This window comes from Vanessa cardui, chromosome 21, assembly GCF_905220365.1.
Source record: "Vanessa cardui chromosome 21, ilVanCard2.1, whole genome shotgun sequence".
Classification (NCBI taxonomy): domain Eukaryota; kingdom Metazoa; phylum Arthropoda; class Insecta; order Lepidoptera; family Nymphalidae; genus Vanessa; species Vanessa cardui.
The window spans coordinates 7075983-7094356 of record NC_061143.1 but is presented as its reverse complement, the minus strand read 5'-3'; the positions used below and the strand labels follow the sequence as shown (position 1 = coordinate 7094356).

Sequence of the window (18374 nt, the reverse complement as noted above, 5' to 3'; positions counted from 1 at the left end):
GGAAAAGTCAATTGTCGAATTAACTACACAGAATATTAAAAAGCTCAACTCTTAAATAAATATAATAAATTATTTTTAACAATGTAAAAGTAATGGCAAATATTCTCATTAAATATTCATTTTACGGGTTTTATCATAACAAATAATTGTATCTACACGTATATAGAAGGTTTCAGAATTTAAGTTTACAATTATATTATACAATTAAAAGAAATAATCACATCATTGTTGCTTCTCGAGGTATTTGTGTTGACAAAACATTCGAAAAAATATTAAAGAAATATATTAATCGACCTATTTATTTTACATATAAAAATAATAAAAGCATAATAAAATATTATATGTACTCAGAAAGTTTCATAAAACAATAAACAATTACAATATAAAAATTGAAATTTAATATGATAATGAAATATCTGAAATTTAAAAAAATAATTACCGCGTGTTTCTGTGTTTATGTAAAACTTATTTTTAACTTTGATACATTTTGCTAGTCTGTTATCAGACTTATAAAATAACAAATCCTGAATTACTAGTTTCCCGAGTTAGAGAATAAAAAGTTTTTTATCAAAAAATTCTTAATTGCAACCTGAAGTTAGCAGTATAAAACGTAAGTTATATATTATTTGCAGAGTGATTACATATTCTATTTCAAAAGGCACGTATCACTTATATCTCTATTGCTAAACCTGAGTTATGGGAGTGAGAGAAAGGAGAGTTGTACGCCTGCGTGTCTATCCAAATATTATAGCATTATAAAAAACATTATGGCCCTTTCGCTTTCTCGAATGTATTGATCTATACTTAATTTTTGTTACATTATTTTAAAATATCGTACACAATATATTACATACATATTGTAATTTGTATTTTATTATATTTCCTAAGATCACTTAACATGGAACAACATAAATTATTGTACAAGGCACAATAAAATATGATATGTTAACAATTATCGCTTTGAAGTTTGAGCGCTGACTGTAAAATGGGAATATATTTACTCAATGAATTTAATATTTACACGATTAATAAGAATCTTATAAATATTTTTTATTTATTTTTTAAAGCAAGCAAGCTTTTACATTTTTTTAAGAAAATCGTATAAATTTTGATAAGACTAGTTGTACGTTTCTTGACAGTTAACACTAGTGTCTTTGACTATGACTACTGACTAGTGTCCGAAAGTCACTGACATGACAAGTATTGTTAAAATCTTGGATTTGTCATGAACGAAGGAATATGTAATTGTGCACCAGCTATATCTATATCAAACTAAATTATGAATAGGAATAGTTTGACTAAAGAGTTTTTCAACATTTTGGATGTTGATTTTTCTCATTAGATATGCGAACTTTGTTTAGTGAGACTACTAAAATGCTATGATACTATGATTAATATTACGTATTTAATTGTAATTTATTTCTAATCCCAGTATTTAAAAATCAATAAAATGTGTGACCATTCGATACTGCAGTTGCCTTTAGATGTTTTGATAAACATATTGACGTTATTAAAAACATCAGACCTCCGTAACTTGATGCTGACATGTAAAACAATGAAAAATTTAATCATAAATGAGGGTACATTATGGAGATTGATATGTCGCAAGAGCCTTATTTTAATGAACAGTAAAAGGTATCTATGTATGTAGCAGGAGATTATATGCATTAAATGTCTCAAAATAATATGAAGATCACAATTCATGTTTTTTTTTATAATTAATTTTATATAAATTCCATAGTGAGCTGAATACTTCTTGGTATAAAAGATGTAAAATATCACATAATTGGTGCAAAGGAATATGCACAAATAAGGTAAACATATTCTTATATCACTATGATGATTATCTTAAAATAAACTAACTATAATTATATTTTATAATTTTATCTTAAAATTAGTGAATATCTTCATTTTTTTTTAATTACAGGTTGTTATCCAACACAGAACTAACTACATGCCTTGGCTTCAGTTATGTGACTCTGAGAGATTGTACCTATCAGTAGGTTCAGATCTAAAGTGTTATGGAATAGATAAGAAAGGTGTACCTCATGTTAAGACTATTTGGTCATTAGAAGTTCCAATCATTAAGAGAATGGATATTCGTACCAATGATATTTCAAGATTCATAGTTAAAGACAATTTAATTGTATGCGGTAATAGGTAAGACTTTAATAGAAGAAGAATCATTTTAGTTATACTTTATTTGTTTAAAAAATAAACATTAATATGTTAAGTATATAAGAATTATTGAAATATCATTAGTTTTTCTTGATTCATGAATTTGGCAATGGTGCACACCATAATATAAATAAAAACCATATTTGGCCAAGAATTATAATTTCCTTGATACTTATTATAACCTGTTTGTTAACCTATTTTTATAGAGATGGATGTACAGCAATATACCAACTGGATAAAAATAGAAAATTGCCCAATTTATTATATTTTATAAAAGATTGCCATCAAGAAGGAGAGGTAGAAGTATCTGCCGTTGAAAAACTTAATAATACTGTAGTTACGGTGTCAAATAATAGTCCAGACTTAAAATTCTGGAAATTGAGTTGTGATAACAATGATCTTGAAGTGAAACCACAAAAGATAAATGATCCTCAAACATATTGTAAGTTAAATTTCAATGTTATTTAATTTTACTCATTATTAGATTGACTTTCACACTACTTAATCAATAATATACAAGTAATGAAAACAATTTACAATATGGATATCATTTTTTTAATGTTTATTTCCTTTTATCAATCAACAAAATCAATAATCATATGTAACATATCTATTTATTATTAGATTTCTTAGTTATTAGAGTTTCTTCTTGTAAGAATTATTTATATTCAAACACTTCAATGTTAAATTATTAATTTTGAATTAAATAAACATAACAAACATCATCAAATTTATATCTATTTGCCATCTTTTCACTTGCCATTATGTGCATGCTGAAATATCTTAATCATAAGTGTTACTTACTCCTGCTAATAATCATTGAAAATAATTTATCATGGAGGGGTGTTTCTTCTTACCTCTCCTGATAAATGAGACAATTTGATGTGCAAACATTTACCAGCTATTATATGTTAGTTATATACTTAACAGAAATTGTAGTTGGAAATTTATTTCGTTAAATGTTGGCCTAGGGTCTAAATATATTAATTAGAACAAATTTTAGGCAACCATGAAATTCAGTTACAAAATGAAGTTGGCTGTAGATGCATGACTGCCAACAATGGAGAAGACAAACTGGCTATCGGTCTCAATGGAAATAGTAAGCCCCTTTTACTTGATGTCAATACGTAGGTTGACTTCTGAATTTAATAATATAAGTATATTATAGGTATATTCTGATCAACCATATGTGTATTCGTTGCAAACCATATTAAAATCTAGTTTTGATATACACTGAATAATATTATGAATACCTAAATTTATAAATGTGTTACTAATGGGTCTAAGTACATATTTTTTAATCACCACCCTTTTATCTTAAGAATAATAATACTCAAAATAATATGGCTTTTTGCTAAATTAAATAACATTAAATATAAAGTAGATGAACCGGCCTCAGGTTTTTTATTTAACGTGAATTTCCGCAAATTGAAATATATATATTACATATATATTTACATAATTTGTATTCGCTTTTGTTGCTTTACTTTTGTTCCGTGCTTTTTATGATATGAGGAACTCGCATACATCGAATACAGAAATTACGTACGTATCATACAATAACTGCATATTTCAGCAACAATCTTTTAATATGGAGTGCGTCGTCGAGAAATGCTAAAGAAGTAGTGCGTGATATACAATGGCATGACGAGAATTGTATCGTCTTTGTTACGCATTCAGGAAAGCTACAGATTATTGACGCGAGAACTTCTAATGTGGTATTTAATTTTCCTAATATATTATTATTATCACACCTGAATAATACCTGATGTTGTTTGATCGTCTACCATTGAATTACAACTGTTTTTTTTACAGGTTTTTAAAACAACAGATCCATTCCACTCATCCTTATATTGTGTGAAAACTGATTCCAATAACGCAATGTTAGTTGGCTCGTCAGAATATTCGCGGTGTGTTCTATTTGACACACGTAGCACGCGTCACGTTCAAGTAAGTTTATATTGAGGAATTAACATTTTAAAAAATGCTTATGTATTTGTAGCAATCACAGTCTGTTTAATTTTTCAATCTATCAACCGGCACTGGCGCAATGTGGTAGAAGTAACTAAAAAAACAGTTTCCTTGCCAATAAGTCAATTTTATTGTGGTTGCACAATGATATTCTAATAAACAGATATGTTATATCCATACTAAACAACAGAAAAAAGTGTGCCGCCCCAGGGACCGTTTATTTTAGTTTATTTTTACATTTCGTTAAAAGTAAAAAGGATAGCTTAATAAAAACAATAAGTAAAAGGGATAACTAGATGTTTTAATTACGCAAAACGTATTACTACGTAAAACGACTAAAGGCAAACGTCCCAATTAGGACGTTTTCTAGTCTTCACTTTTTGCGCGTTAATAACATATCTGTTTACTACAACATCATTGTGGTTGCAGGTCATCAGAGGATTACATTATTTTATTTGTATAGACGTTTAACAAAATATGAGCAACTGATATACTTACTAGGCTTAATGTCATTTTTTTTTTGCTTCAGATGTATTTCACTCAAAAAAAGTCGTCTCCGGTATACAGCCTCGATTTCGATTCAACAAAACTACTCGCTGCAGCAGATCGTGGAGTGGCCGCTTTAAATTTCAATGTCAGTGCGTCCAAAATTAAAGCACGGGATTACTCTCACACTTTTGAATATGTAATAAGATAGATTGTGTAAATAAATAGTTTTATATTAAAGGTTTTTTTTTTCAATTTAGATAAAACCAAATCCTATATATAGACGTATTTTAATTAATATGAAAAAACGACCTTTCGAGATGTTCATTCATTTTTGAAGGTCCTTAAGTCGTTTTGGTTCAGAAAAACCACCGGTGATAATCATATATCCATACAATTACGTGGACGGTTAAATTTAGCAGCCAGGATTAATTCAAACAAATCCGCAATGAAGAGTGTTCCAATATCTTTACCCAAAGACATACTATCATGCAGCTCGCATCTGATATTTGGCTCACAGTGAGGAAATTCGTGAAAACATAATGCGGCATAAACGCTTTTAATAAGGGCACTGTTTGAATTAAAATGGAAATGTTTTATCTTTCCTAGAAAGCAAAAACTTGAAATAAGTATATCAAATACCAAATCAAATATTAGTTTTTCTTCGTCCCGACTAAGTCCGGGTAAATTAAGAATTTTCTTTACCTTTCGATCACAGTACCACCTACCAGAAATCTATACCATCCAATATAAATAATATCGATGGTAATAAAATATCCATTAAAAAAAATGAAGTGAAATTGAAATGAAATAGTTATTTTATTAAATAAAAATAGTGACAGTTTCGTCACTTCCATTAATAAAATATTTTTGCAATGATTCGTGGTAATTTTCCCAAAGTTTATTTAAAAAATAATATTACTTGTTTAAACTAATATGAAATAGAACTTTGCTTATTGCTCATGTTTTAGAGAAATTAAAATTCATTTAATATCGATAAGTAAATATTTGTTATTCTTAATAAAAATCTTACTAAAAATTATTATTTCAAAACTCGTGTAGCAAAGCAACGCTAGTTGTCAATGTCAAAATAAAGTATTTAGATCTGGTATGTCAGATGTCACTTGGTTTTCAAGTTTTCACAATGTTTGGTTAGAAAAATTGTAATGGACTAAACGATTTAAAATTTGTATCCCAAGTAAAAACTAGAGCAATGTTCAGAACTAGACTATTTCGAATATTTCAAACTGCTTATAAAACAAATAGCAAAAGAAATATTGTAAAAATACGAAATGTAACACCGATAACTTTAGGACTTGTAACAACCGCTTTTTGCGACGAAAAATCTAAAGAATTTGAATTATCTTGGGATGCAGACTGCTTGGAACATGACTTTCTTATTCGACAAGCAACCACTGTTAACGTTAACGCTGCAACACAATTGCTTACTGTTACTTTAATTGCTATTCAAGACACTAGCGAAAGGTAAAATAACGTGTTATGTGTTTCGAAGAATATTTTAAAGTTAATACAATGATAAAAAGTTTATTCAATACTTTCAATATTACAGATTAAGAGAAGCATTGACTTCAGAAATTTGTTTAATAAAACAAGCTCTTGAGTGGGGAGATAATGGTACTCCACCACATCATTGGGATCAGCTAGTTGCTGTCCGTGGTTCCTTATGTGATCTTAAGCACAATCTACGAACACTCTTCAGTAAGTTTTTTTTTTCTTCAATTAACCTGTATTACCGATCATTTCATATTAAATTTACTTTAATCATTACACCAAAATATGCCCTAATCATTGTAATTAAATAGGTTGTCTTTTATATTTTAGGCTACATGGACTATGCAGAAAAATTGGCAACTACTGCTGCAGAAATATCATACTTATCTGGGAATGTAGTAGCTTCTGATGCTATATGCGAAAGAATTGATCATGCATGCAGGTATGAGAACAATAAAAAAACATTATTTTATAAAAGGCTTTAATAAATTGTGATATATATATTTAAATCTACTTTTAAATCTTTTTATATTTCCCTTATAAATATAGAAGTAACCAAGCAAGATTAAAATAACAAATTGTACATTACAAACCTAAAAAATAATTTCATAACAGGTAAATCTAGAGTCAAGAGTATCAATTTTAAAATGTTTTATTTGAGTCAGTCCTGTAACAACCAGTTAGTGTAATTTTCAGTCAATATACTTAAAAAACACAATTGCTCCCAAAAATTTAACCAAATCTCAAACATATCACATAAATTATCATCGGCTATCATAGGAACTGAATATTAGTCAAACAGATGTAACAGATACCAGCTGTAAGATTAAATAAAACAGTTATTCAAACTCCTATAACAGCCAAACATTTTACATTTCTTATCAATAAATTCCTCTAGACTTACATTCCAACAAAAGTCATCTTAATAAACATTATAGTAATTAATTAGTCATTTAACAAATTGAAGACAAAATATTTTATATTATACATTTATTGAATTATTTACAGACTGTTTTTTATTTTCAGAGCTTGTAACACTCAAAAACAATTAACACATGAGTTGCAGCAAGAGAGCTTGGAGTTACAGCAGCAGGCCATTATAAGTGCACCCCACCTTGAAGAAAAATTAAAAACTGAATCACAAAATGATAAAAAGCAAAATGTTAAAGAATAAAATATTGGATTAACAATTATAATAGAGTTCAAATAGATAAATTCATGTAAATATTGAGTGATATTAGACAATAAGAATATAGGTACCTACAATATTATTTTTTTTGTTTTTATTTTGAACTTATCTATAATAATAGCTTTATAGTTATGAGTAATGCAAAGGGATGATAGTAATTCTTTAAAAAATATTCTCTCCAATAAACAATATCTATTATAAAAGGAGGCTGGAGAGTTTGTATGTTTGAATCCGCTAATCTCAATAACTATATGACTTAAATAAAAATAACTTTGCATCGCATTTGCTTTGCCATATCAAAGGAATAAATGTATAAATAACATGTTATTAATAATATACTCGCTATTTAAATGTTCATATAACATTAGAGAGCTTATTACTACTTCATCATTTTTTTTTTGTTATTTAAACATTCATTTTACTATTAGACATTGAAAAAATATGAGTATAATAATCACCTCTTTAAAATGTAGCATCCTTGTTGAGATGTGTCTCAATATCGACTCTGCATATTGGACAGTGTTTGTTTGTGCTGAGCCATTGATCCACACACTCCATGTGAAATAGATGCATACATGGTAAGCGTCTATAAAAATATAGAAAACTTAATTTAAAAAAATACACATAAATTTTGATACAGTTGTAGAATGCATTCTTAAGTATTATTAAAATGAATAAAGCCCAAGTTAAATTTACTATATGATTAAGAAATAACAGTTTTTCCCTTTTAATTATTGAATAAAAATTCATTTAAGTGTGGTTGTTGCATATGTTGGATGAAAATAAAAGTTGTACGCCTTCAAAGTATGTCTCATATTCTATAGAAGGGCATAATTAGTATTTTTACAGGTGCAGTAGCAAATTCTATTAAAAAACAATAATCAAATAGATAGATACAAATAATATACTGAATTTATATAAAACTGCTATATCTTGACATCAGTTGGAAAATGTATAAGTATGTATAAGTCTCAAAAAAAAAACAGCAATTGCTAACGTCCAGTAATATTAAAAATATATTATTTTGTATTCCAAATTTGACGTCCTCCATGGTCGAGTGGTGTGTACACCGGTTTTCATGGGTACGCCACTCTGAGGTCCCGGGTTCGATTCCCGGCCGAGTCGATGTAGATTACCATTAGTTTTCTATGTTGTCTTGGGTCTGGGTGTTTGTGGTACCGTCGTTACTTCTGATTTCCATAACACAAGTGCTTCAGCTACTTACATTGGGATCAGAGTAATGTATGTGATGTTGTCTCATATTTATTTATATTTATTTTATAAATACAAAAAAAAAAAATATTGAAATGGTAAATAATGAATAGGGGGAGGGTACCTGCAGTCCGAGTCGACCTCGAAGATGGACAGACAGATGGTGCACTTCTCGTCCTGGTGGTGCGGCGCGGGGCGCGCGTAGTAGTGGCGGTACGTGTTGCGCTCGATGACCGCGCGGGACGCGCCCCGCGCCGCGCGCCGCCCCTCCTCGCCCGCGCCCGCGCGCACCAGCGCCGACAGCGCGCCCGACCCCTGCGCGACACACTCTCTATACTTAGTCGTACGACGGTACAAGGTCGTTGCTACCACTGACAATAAATCTATACTAATATTATAAATGCGAAACTAAATCATTCTTTTATCCCTTCATGCTTAAACCGCTTTAGTTAGAATCCTGTATAGTAGTTTGAGTCCCAGGGAAAGGCGTATGTCTTTTTAACAAAGAACCAACTTTTGCCAGTAAAATGGAGTTGACGATTTGAATTTTCTAGTGAGTCGAGATGGCCCAGTGGTTAGAAATTCATACAAATTTCATAGAAATTCTGCCACATGTGTATTCCATCAACCCGCATTGGAACAGCGTGGTGGAATATGTTCCAAACCTTCTCCTCAAAGGGTGAGGAGGCCTTTAGCCCAGCAGTGGGAATTTACAGGCTGTTCTCGTTGTTATTGTTGAATTTTCGAGTGGCCACATTTTTTTTTTTTTTTTCGAAATAATATGTATTGCTGTTGGCCCTATTGGCCTCTACAGCGTCACCGGGTGGGGTAGGCGAGCTATATGCTCAGGCCTAGTGATGGGAGCTCAGAATACGCGCATCCTAAGGGTGCCTCCTATGAGGCCGGACGTCGGCTTAGGACGCCGTCGTCGACTCCAGGGAGGAATGACGTGTGCATTCAACGTCGTACGCCTAGGCGCCGACGTGTCGATAAATAGGGACCTCGACCCCGCCGGCGGGGTCGGTGTGTGTTGTCTGTACCTATCTGGGTAGTGTTGTCGGCAGTGAGTCTGTCGACGGGATCGTGTAGGACGTGCTTAGGACGCCTACGGATCGGATAGGGGTGCGCGACACACCACGTAACCCACTCTATATACTTAGTCGTACGACGGTACGAGGTCGTTGCTACCACTGACAATTAATCTATACTAATATCATTGTATGTGCACTAGGAGTAAGGATAAGCTTATAACGCCAAGTTTCCGACTCCGCAAAGTCAATAAATCCTTCTTGGGGCAAGGTATCCGTTTCTATAATAAAATTCCGCAGACATTTTTAACTTTGCCCTTTAGTAAATTCAAATCGTTTGTAAAAAATACATTGGTAGAAAAAGCATATTATTCGATACAAGATTGCTTGTGCTTATAAAAGCCTACTTGAATAAAGTCTATTCTGAAAAAAATTATAAATGCGTAACTAAATCATTCTGTTTTCCCTTCATGCTTAAACCGCTTTAGTTAGAATCCTGTATAGTAGTTTGAGTCCCAGGGAAAGGCATATGTCTTTTTAACAAAGAACTAACTTTTGTCATTAAATGGAATTTGACGGTTTGAATTTTCGAGTGGCCACAGATTCAGCTAGTATTATATATACGAAATTCGCATCAAATTTAATACTTTTACTTACCGTGACTGATGGTTGAATGGAGATATGAAGATGGGGTGGCATTTGAAAGTAGTGATGCATGTGGTGATGTACATGTTGGCCATCTCTGAAAATATATTGTATTTACGTAAGTTTTACAATTTTATTCCAAGATAATAGATTAGCTTAAAAGTAAAATAGTTATCTACCAGTCAACCTAAGTGTAGGAAATACATTTGTAGGTGAATATAAAAAATAGATTACATACATAAAATAAAGATACACAAAAATAGTTTTTTATCATAGCCTATCATCACTCAGTCATTACCATATTAATTGAAGTGTACAAAGCTCAATGCTGAACATTCTAACATTGACCCAAAATTCAATTAATGTTTATTTTTGTCAATTAAGTATGTCAAAATAAAGAAATATATACTTATAATAAAATTTGCTTGTCATTTTTACTCAATGCATATGTATTGTAAACACGGCATAAATACCAAACAAGCATTTTTTACAATTTTTATTCGGGTGTCTGTTTGTTCAGGCTAATCTCCGGTACGGCTGGATTAATTTTGACGGGACTTTCACTGACAGATAGCTGATATAATATGGAGTAACTTAGGCAACGTTTTATTTTAGAAATATATTTCAAATGATGTTTAAAAAAAAGCAAGTAATACTAAAATCTAATTTTCAAAAAATTGCTTATCATTTTTTAGTGTTATTAATAAAAAAAAAACCGAAGATGTATTATAATTTTAAATTCTTAGACTCATATATCGGTTGCGGTATTCTAAAAATCTTCATTCATTTGATCAAACTCAAACTCAAATTCCTTTATTCAATATAGAAGCATTACACTTACTTATTGATTGTCAAATAAACACTACCACCGGTTCGGAAAAAGGAACACCCTGACCTGAGAAGAACCGGCGAAAGAAACTCAGCGGGTCTTTTTTTTGTTATTTTTTTTTTGATTGATTGTCAGTAAATATAAATACTTACAAGACCATAGGGGTAGCCGCTAAATCATTGTGTTCAAGCTCATCGGGGAACTGAAAAGTATTTGAGATACCGATTAGACACAGTCATATCACAAAAACAAATCACAATTAAAACATAAAACGATAGCGAGTATTCAATTATATATAATATAAAAAATATTACAGCCAGCATTGTAGTAGGTCTAGGAGAAATGTACGACGATGGCGGGTACAGAGAAAAACCCGAAGCTAAACCGCCCATGTCGCCCATGAGACTGCGGCGTTGCACTTCCTGAAAACAATAAATACATATAAATATAATAAATATGAGACAACATCACATACATTACTCTGATCCCAATGTAAGTAGCTGAAGCACTTGTGTTATGGAAATCAGAAGTAACGACGGTACCACAAACACCCAGACCCAAGACGACATAGAAAACTAATGGTAATCTACATCGACTCGGCCGGGAATCGAACCCGGGACCTCAGAGTGGCGTACCCATGAAAACCGGTGTACACACCACTTGACCACGGAGGTCGTCATAACGTACATATGTATTCATATAATAAGGAGTAATTTAGGCTTTTTTTTTTGTTCAATTCAAACGCGTCCAATTATAGAATAAAAAATCCTTTAAGTAATCCATCCAATAACCACTATTGCATATGTTCGACAACCTCCATGGTCGAGTGGTGTGTACACCGGTTTTCATCGGTACGCCACTCTGAGGTCCCGGGTTCGATTCCCGGCCGAGTCGATGTAGATTACCATTAATTTTCTATGTTGTCTTGGGTCTGGGTGTTTGTGGTACCGTTGTTACTTCTGATTTCCATAACACAAGTGCTTCAGCTACTTACATTGGGATCAGAGTAATGTATGTGATGTTGACTCATATTTATATTTATTTATTTATGTTGGATGACAATAAACTGTGGTTCAATACAACATCATTTTCCGTTGTATGCCTTCAAAGTATGTCTCATATTCTATAGAAGGGCATAATTAGTATTTTTACAGGTGCAGTAGCATTAAATTCTATTAAAAAACAATAATCCAAGTCAAAGGTCACGGACAGTTATTCAGTATATATTATGAGTTTAAAAATGGTTATATATTAACGACAGTTGAAAATACTACTGTAATACAACTAATTAATTTATTCAAAAAAATCCATAAATAATTGTTAAACAATATATACATAACACAGAATGACTAACTAATATAACTACGTTGCATAGTAATTTAAATTAATTATATTTATCGTTATCAGTTCGACATTTATGTAAGATTGTTAGAATTTAATAATATTTGAGTATGATGATCCGTTTAGGCTTCCGAGCACGTATGCTTAATTTCGTAAGTGCGTGCTTGTATGTTTGTCCACGAATTTCTTGAAAACTAAAAGTCGTATTGAGGTGATCATTTTTAATGAAAGTTAGGTACTTTTTATTATATATGTAACTTTTTAACCGTGTAAGTTGTAAGTTTCATTAAAATCGGTCGACTAGTTTCATAGGCCTATTTTTAGTTCACTAGCTGTTTATAATTTTGAAGTCGGTTGGTTTATTTTTTTATAAATTAACGAAAATGATATTCATTGACAATATGGCGAACTAATTGCTAAGTATATGCCGATCTTATGTGCCAGAGATATAACATTGTTCAAATGAACCTAAAGATAATACATGATATACAATTAAATAAAGTTTCAATGTATTACACTTACCAACATGTGTTGCTGCCGCTGCCAGAGCCGCTCGTGTACGAGATAGGGCGGCGCTATGGGCATGCCTTCCCGCCGACGTTCTCCTACTAACATATTAAATACAATTTAAAAAAAATGACCTTTATTAATTTATATACACTGTTAACTTCCTAGCTCTGGTCTACTATTTTATTGAGAGAAACACCCGACAACATTCGTCAGTGTAATGTTGTCTTAATTTTCGCGATTATTACAAATTGAAATAAAACTAGTTATAACGGATTTGAATCGCGTATATTCAGTCTAGCCGTGACCACGAACGCTGTAAAGTGCTCGAAACGTCCAGATGTTAAAAATAATATACGCGATTCAAATCCGTTATAACTAGTTTTATTTCAATTCGTCAGTCTTTTCCGGTTCGAAATTGAAAACTGAGGATCTTCAGGCGCAAAAACTTGCCACGAAACCAAAAAAGGGAGTTTATATATTTTATTTATTAATGCAATAATTGAAAGGAATATATAATGATATAACTTACGATGCGCGTGCGGCGGCGTGGCGTGCGGGTGTGCGTGCGCGTGCGCGTGCGAGTGCGCGTGCGCGTGCGGGTGCGCGTGCGGCGCGCGTGCGTGCGGCGCGCAGCAACATCCGCGACACGCCACCATGCACCGCAATCTACGGACGCGACGTTCGATCTCTTATTATTTCTTATATCGTTTTTTATTTCTTCTTTAATATAATTTTAATCATTTTTAACCATAGACATATGTAAAAAATTTGCACACATCATTAACGACTACTATTATAAACATGTGTTTTATAGAACTAAAGAAGAGAAGAAGACTAAATAATACAGTAGATAATCACGTTATCACATAATATATAAATATAACAAATAGTGTTGAAATCCTAATGATTTAGAATTATACGGTCGACCTCCTTGGTCGAGTGGTGTGTACACCGGTTTTCATGGGTACGCCACTCTGAGTTCCCGGGTTCGATTCCCGGCCGAGTCGATGTAGATTACCATTGGTTTTCTATGTCGTCTTGGGTCTGGGTGTTTGTGGTACCGTCGTTACTTCTGATTTCCATAGCACAAGTGCTCCAGCTACTTACATTGGGATCAGAGTAATGTATGTGATGTTGTCTCATATTTATTTATTTATTTATATGCACTAACAGTAAAACATATAAAGGCAAAATACATGGGATAAAAACAAATAAATGGAACTGAGAATCGAACCTCCTTTGATGCAGCAGATGAGGATGCGAGGGTACGGGGGGCGTGTGGTAGAGGGGCGGTTCGCGGTGCGGCACGGACTCGAACAGCGGGCGCGGGGAGCGCACGGCGCCCGCTGGCGGCTCCGTCGCGCCCTCCTCGCCCGACTGCGCGTTACGACCCGGCGAATTCGTCAAGTCTACCACTTGCCTCTGAAAATTCAACAAAACATTCATATTAAAACATAAAAAAAAAAGTAAAGTAACAGCCTGTAAATTTCCCACTGCTGGGCTAATGGCCTCCTCTTCCATTAAGCAGAGGGTTTGGAACATATTCCACCACGCTGTTCCAATGCGGGTTGGTGGAATGCACATGTGGCAGAATTTCGATGAAATTAGACACATGCAGGTTTCCTCACGATGTTTTCCTTCACCGCCGAGCACGAGATGAATTATAAACACAAATTAAGCACATATATATAGTGGTGCTTGCCTGGGTTTGAACCCGAAATCATCGGTTAAGATGCACGTGTTCTTACCACTGGGCCATCTCGGCTCTTACTGGGCCATCTCGGCTCTTCATGTACATGTATCACTATATTTAAGCTAAGATTTTATACGGTTTCATCTATTTAGTATGGTAGATATAATAATAGGCTATTTGACTGGTTTGTAAAATCCGTTTTATATTATTTAGTAGAGGTTACGGAACACAGTAAAAGTTGATTTTTTTTATTTCTAGTACATATTTGCCGAAAAATATTATTTTAAAAATTCCATATTAAAATAACGCGCCAAAACGCTACTTGGACAATATGGCGCTGCAATGGGGTCGGTGACGTCACTTTGCTGTATTTAATCTGTGGTACATATAGTAGAAAATCAAGGTTTACAAGAAACTGACTTCATCATAAGCCTGGCCAATCAGGAGCGTTTTGTAACACGTGACAAATGTTTGAAAAAATGCATTTTTATTTATTGATTTTTGAATAAATGAAGTATCATTTTCAAATTTGTTAGTAAATAACCATTTTTAAACTCACAATATACGCTGATTACAATAATTCACAATTTATTTTTCGTATTGTCAAATAGCCATATTATATTAGTAAATAAATTATAGTTTTGCTTAAGCAAACTAATAAACCAGCATACATACATTTTGTTCTTCTTCTAAAACCTGAATGTCGTCATCAGAACTGGAGTCTGACACCCAGTCTAATTGCAAATCTGGTGCAGATAATACATTGCCAGTGGTGCCGGTGGATGCTTCAGAGTTTTTCAGTGGATTTGCCTGAGAAAAGTTAATAGAATATTCAAATAGAAGTTTTGCATTTTCAAAGCTAAATCATAATAATAATATATATAATAAATATGTTCTGATTATTTAAGTATAGCTTAAAGAATCAGATTAGATTTATAAAATTATTGTTAAGTTTCATAGTAATGTGACATGAAGCCTTATTATAAAATAAAAGTCTTATAAAACTGTAATTATATTATTGTAACAGATTTTCCTGATCAGAAAAGTAAAAGAAAGAAACATGCATCTTGTTTTTTTGAAATAGTTGTATACTGTATTGTAAAATGGTATAATTAAGAAAATAGGTACCTGATTATTGTTTGTTTTTGCTGTTGTGTAATTTTCTGATTGTGGTATTCTTCCCGAACTTGTGCCCGGTTGCGGTGAAGAATCTTTAGCTCTTCGATCAACTCCATCAATATCACGTTTTCTGGATACATTTTGAGGTTCTGATTTGACTTGGACAGAATCATTATTACTACTACTTTGTTTGCTCCGCCGTGGACTTGATGTCCCCGGTTCTGATTTTACTGGAACCTGTTCCATTGATTCAACCTTTACTATTGCTGCTTGTGGCTGTCTGTTATTATTTTGACTTTGCTGTTCTATTACATTTTCAACTTTCACAATTGGCTGCAAACCAGGTTCTTCTTTAATATTTGAGATTGGATTTGTTGAACCTGCTGGATTGTCATGAGCATTATGGAAAGTCCTATGATGATGGTGATGGTGGTGATGGTGATGATGGTGTGAACCATTGTGATAATTAAAGTAATTCGGGCTTGATCTGTGAGCCATGTTTTGATCTGCTTGCGTGAGGAAGGAACATGTGTGCACATGGTTACTTCGACAAGTACAACTATGGGGAGTGCGAGAGACAGCAGGATTTTCTTGCTTCACTTGTATATTATGATGCTGTGGTAAATTCCCAAATGGTGGCCTCGGTGTCGTTTGTGCTTGATTTTGGTTGCTTGGCCTATTTGCTTGATAAGTGTGTTCAGGTTGAGCTTGATTAGCAGGTACCCTGTTAGCCCGTGTTAACATCTCGGTTTGTTCTTGTGGTTCTCTTTTTATGTCTACCCTTGTGCTTGAACTAGAACTGCTACCTCCAGGCCTTGAACTATTACCCTGATCTCTATTTGAATTTGACACTTCTCTGGTGATGTTACTGTCACATTGCTTTTTACTAGGAGTAGATAAATTGTCTTCCTCCTCTGAACTTACTTCTATTGTGTTAGGATTACTTTCATTTTCCTTTGATTGTTTTCTCCTAGGAGATATATTTAATTTACGACTCGGTCTTTCTAAATTATTTGCATGCCCTTGATTTCGACTTCCATTGCTAGGAAAGTGATTAAGAGAATCATTTACAGTGGACATATGTTCATATCCTATGTGTGTCATATTGGTATCTTGCATTTGTGGCTGATTGGATGAAAGTGTGTAATTTATTGGTACATGACTCCTGTCTTCACCAAGTACAATCATATTGTTTGAGGGGTAGGGGGCAACTATATACTCTGCGGTAGGTCTTACACTAGCATAGTGTATATAATTAGGATAAAAATAGCCACTTTGCTGGTTAGCTGGTTTTGGTTGATAACGCATATTTAAGTCATGAAGTCCTGGTGCATGTGAAATAGTACTATCTGGGTTGTTCCTACTAAGACCATATTCAATAGAACTAGAACTGTCAGGCAGAGGCTGATATTCTTCAGGGACAGGAGTATATGCAGATACAGGATGGGATAAAGGTTGAATTGGTGAAGTGGAATTCACATAACTTGATGATATAGCATTTTTTGGTGTTGGTGCACTTCTTTCTGACATTACTTCAATAGGGACAGGCAAGACTTCTACTTCATCGTCACTTTCAGCAAATAATGGATCACATTCCATTTCCTCTGAAATATAACAAACAGAAATGAAGCTATGTCAACATTACCATCAATGACACCATATTTATTACAATTTACCATTCCGTAGTATATTATCAGAGGCCGGAGACGTATACACAGTATCTAAAATTGCAGCTATAGATGACGGCCCAGGAATATCCCACGCAGATGATGTTTGTTCTCCGTCGTATGCTCTTTCAGTCATTTTTATTTTCTTATTTAGTTATCATGTTGTTTATAATTATCCTTATTTATGTCAAATCTCACAAAAGAACTACACTTGACAACACAACATTCACATCAACTACAAGGGTACACAAATAAAATTAACTTAGAACGATGCATTCTGTAGTGGTCCAATATATATTTTAAGTTTCTTTCACTAAGTATAAAGCAAAATTAAATACATTAATACACCTGAAATAAATAATACGACATTACAAACAAAAATTTTAGATATTTTTCTGTATCCACAGATGTCAAATTATATCTTTAAGAGCAGCAAGTTGTCTATGAATTTAAAATCAGTAATAATTTAATTGTTGCCTGTACATATGGGTATTAAGTAGAGGAAAACTTTGAAAACAGATATCTAATATACTAATTACCTACAAGTTTATAAGCAAAAATCTATATTGAAGAGGGGATATATATCGTGTTTTTAATTGTAGTTTACGATGTTCAAAAAGTATATTTTGGGAGAAACTTATCTAGTTACAATTTTTCAACAGGTATGGTACTTTTCTATAATTTTTTTCGCTTGAAAATACATTATATGACCCTAAATTCAAATTAAAAAATAACTGTTAAATGCTGCTTTAAATGAAGAACTTTTCTAAATTATCTTAATTTCTCTAAGCTCTAACATCACTTCGTCAATTTTTATCTTACTTATAATAACAATATGAAAGGTGTTGTAAAAACTACAACATAAGGTAACTTTGCCATTTCAGATAAGTTTTGCTAAGATTTAACTGGCAGCACTGCACACAGTCAGTCAACTCAACCCTCTGAAGTCATTCTTGACATTTTACGTTTTTTTAACTTTTACTGGAGAAATTTA

At 32.8% G+C, this 18374-nt stretch overlaps 3 protein-coding genes across 3 annotated transcripts; 2 read left to right on the top strand and 1 right to left on the bottom strand.

The window, feature by feature from the left end:
• The first annotated feature begins 1191 nt into the window (after positions 1-1191).
• On the top strand, positions 1192-4869 carry LOC124538695 (F-box/WD repeat-containing protein 4). Its single transcript, XM_047115835.1, has 8 exons — positions 1192-1635; positions 1742-1814; positions 1928-2160; positions 2385-2620; positions 3182-3305; positions 3755-3896; positions 3994-4128; positions 4679-4869. Exons 1-8 carry the CDS (start codon positions 1451-1453, stop codon positions 4844-4846), a joined length of 1296 nt encoding a protein of 431 aa, XP_046971791.1. The 5' UTR covers positions 1192-1450; the 3' UTR covers positions 4847-4869.
• Positions 4870-5739: 870 nt separating this feature from the next.
• Positions 5740-7418, top strand: LOC124538997. Its single transcript, XM_047116296.1, has 4 exons — positions 5740-6120; positions 6206-6354; positions 6478-6589; positions 7174-7418. Exons 1-4 carry the CDS (start codon positions 5849-5851, stop codon positions 7319-7321), a joined length of 681 nt encoding a protein of 226 aa, XP_046972252.1. The 5' UTR covers positions 5740-5848; the 3' UTR covers positions 7322-7418.
• On the bottom strand, positions 6991-18301 carry LOC124539000 (E3 ubiquitin-protein ligase Arkadia-like). Its single transcript, XM_047116300.1, has 12 exons — positions 17390-18301; positions 15723-17317; positions 15270-15404; positions 14136-14323; positions 13431-13567; positions 12914-12999; positions 11365-11472; positions 11203-11252; positions 10234-10318; positions 8673-8863; positions 7795-7922; positions 6991-7261 (listed from the first exon to the last, which is right to left on the bottom strand). Exons 1-11 carry the CDS (start codon positions 17514-17516, stop codon positions 7799-7801), a joined length of 2826 nt encoding a protein of 941 aa, XP_046972256.1. The 5' UTR covers positions 17517-18301; the 3' UTR covers positions 6991-7261; positions 7795-7798.
• Between the last annotated feature and the right edge of the window lie 73 nt (positions 18302-18374).

What these genes read in the sequence shown, in the direction of transcription:
- LOC124538997 (XM_047116296.1), top strand. Translation starts at nt 5,849, where the DNA reads ATGTTCAGAACTAGACTATTTCGAATATTTCAAACTGCTTATAAAACA. An exon ending in CAATCTACGAACACTCTTCA is followed by an intron (nt 6,355 to 6,477) that starts GTAAGTTTTTTT and finishes TTTATATTTTAG; the next exon opens with GCTACATGGACTATGCAGAA. An exon ending in AGAATTGATCATGCATGCAG is followed by an intron (nt 6,590 to 7,173) that starts GTATGAGAACAA and finishes TTTTATTTTCAG; the next exon opens with AGCTTGTAACACTCAAAAAC.
- LOC124538695 (XM_047115835.1), top strand. Translation starts at nt 1,451, where the DNA reads ATGTGTGACCATTCGATACTGCAGTTGCCTTTAGATGTTTTGATAAAC. An exon ending in ATTTTAATGAACAGTAAAAG is followed by an intron (nt 1,636 to 1,741) that starts GTATCTATGTAT and finishes TAAATTCCATAG; the next exon opens with TGAGCTGAATACTTCTTGGT. An exon ending in GTAGCACGCGTCACGTTCAA is followed by an intron (nt 4,129 to 4,678) that starts GTAAGTTTATAT and finishes TTTTTGCTTCAG; the next exon opens with ATGTATTTCACTCAAAAAAA.
- LOC124539000 (XM_047116300.1), bottom strand. Translation starts at nt 17,516, where the DNA reads ATGACTGAAAGAGCATACGACGGAGAACAAACATCATCTGCGTGGGAT. An exon ending in TGATAATATACTACGGAATG is followed by an intron (nt 17,318 to 17,389) that starts GTAAATTGTAAT and finishes GTTATATTTCAG; the next exon opens with AGGAAATGGAATGTGATCCA. An exon ending in GCGGCTACCCCTATGGTCTT is followed by an intron (nt 10,319 to 11,202) that starts GTAAGTATTTAT and finishes ATATATTTTCAG; the next exon opens with AGATGGCCAACATGTACATC.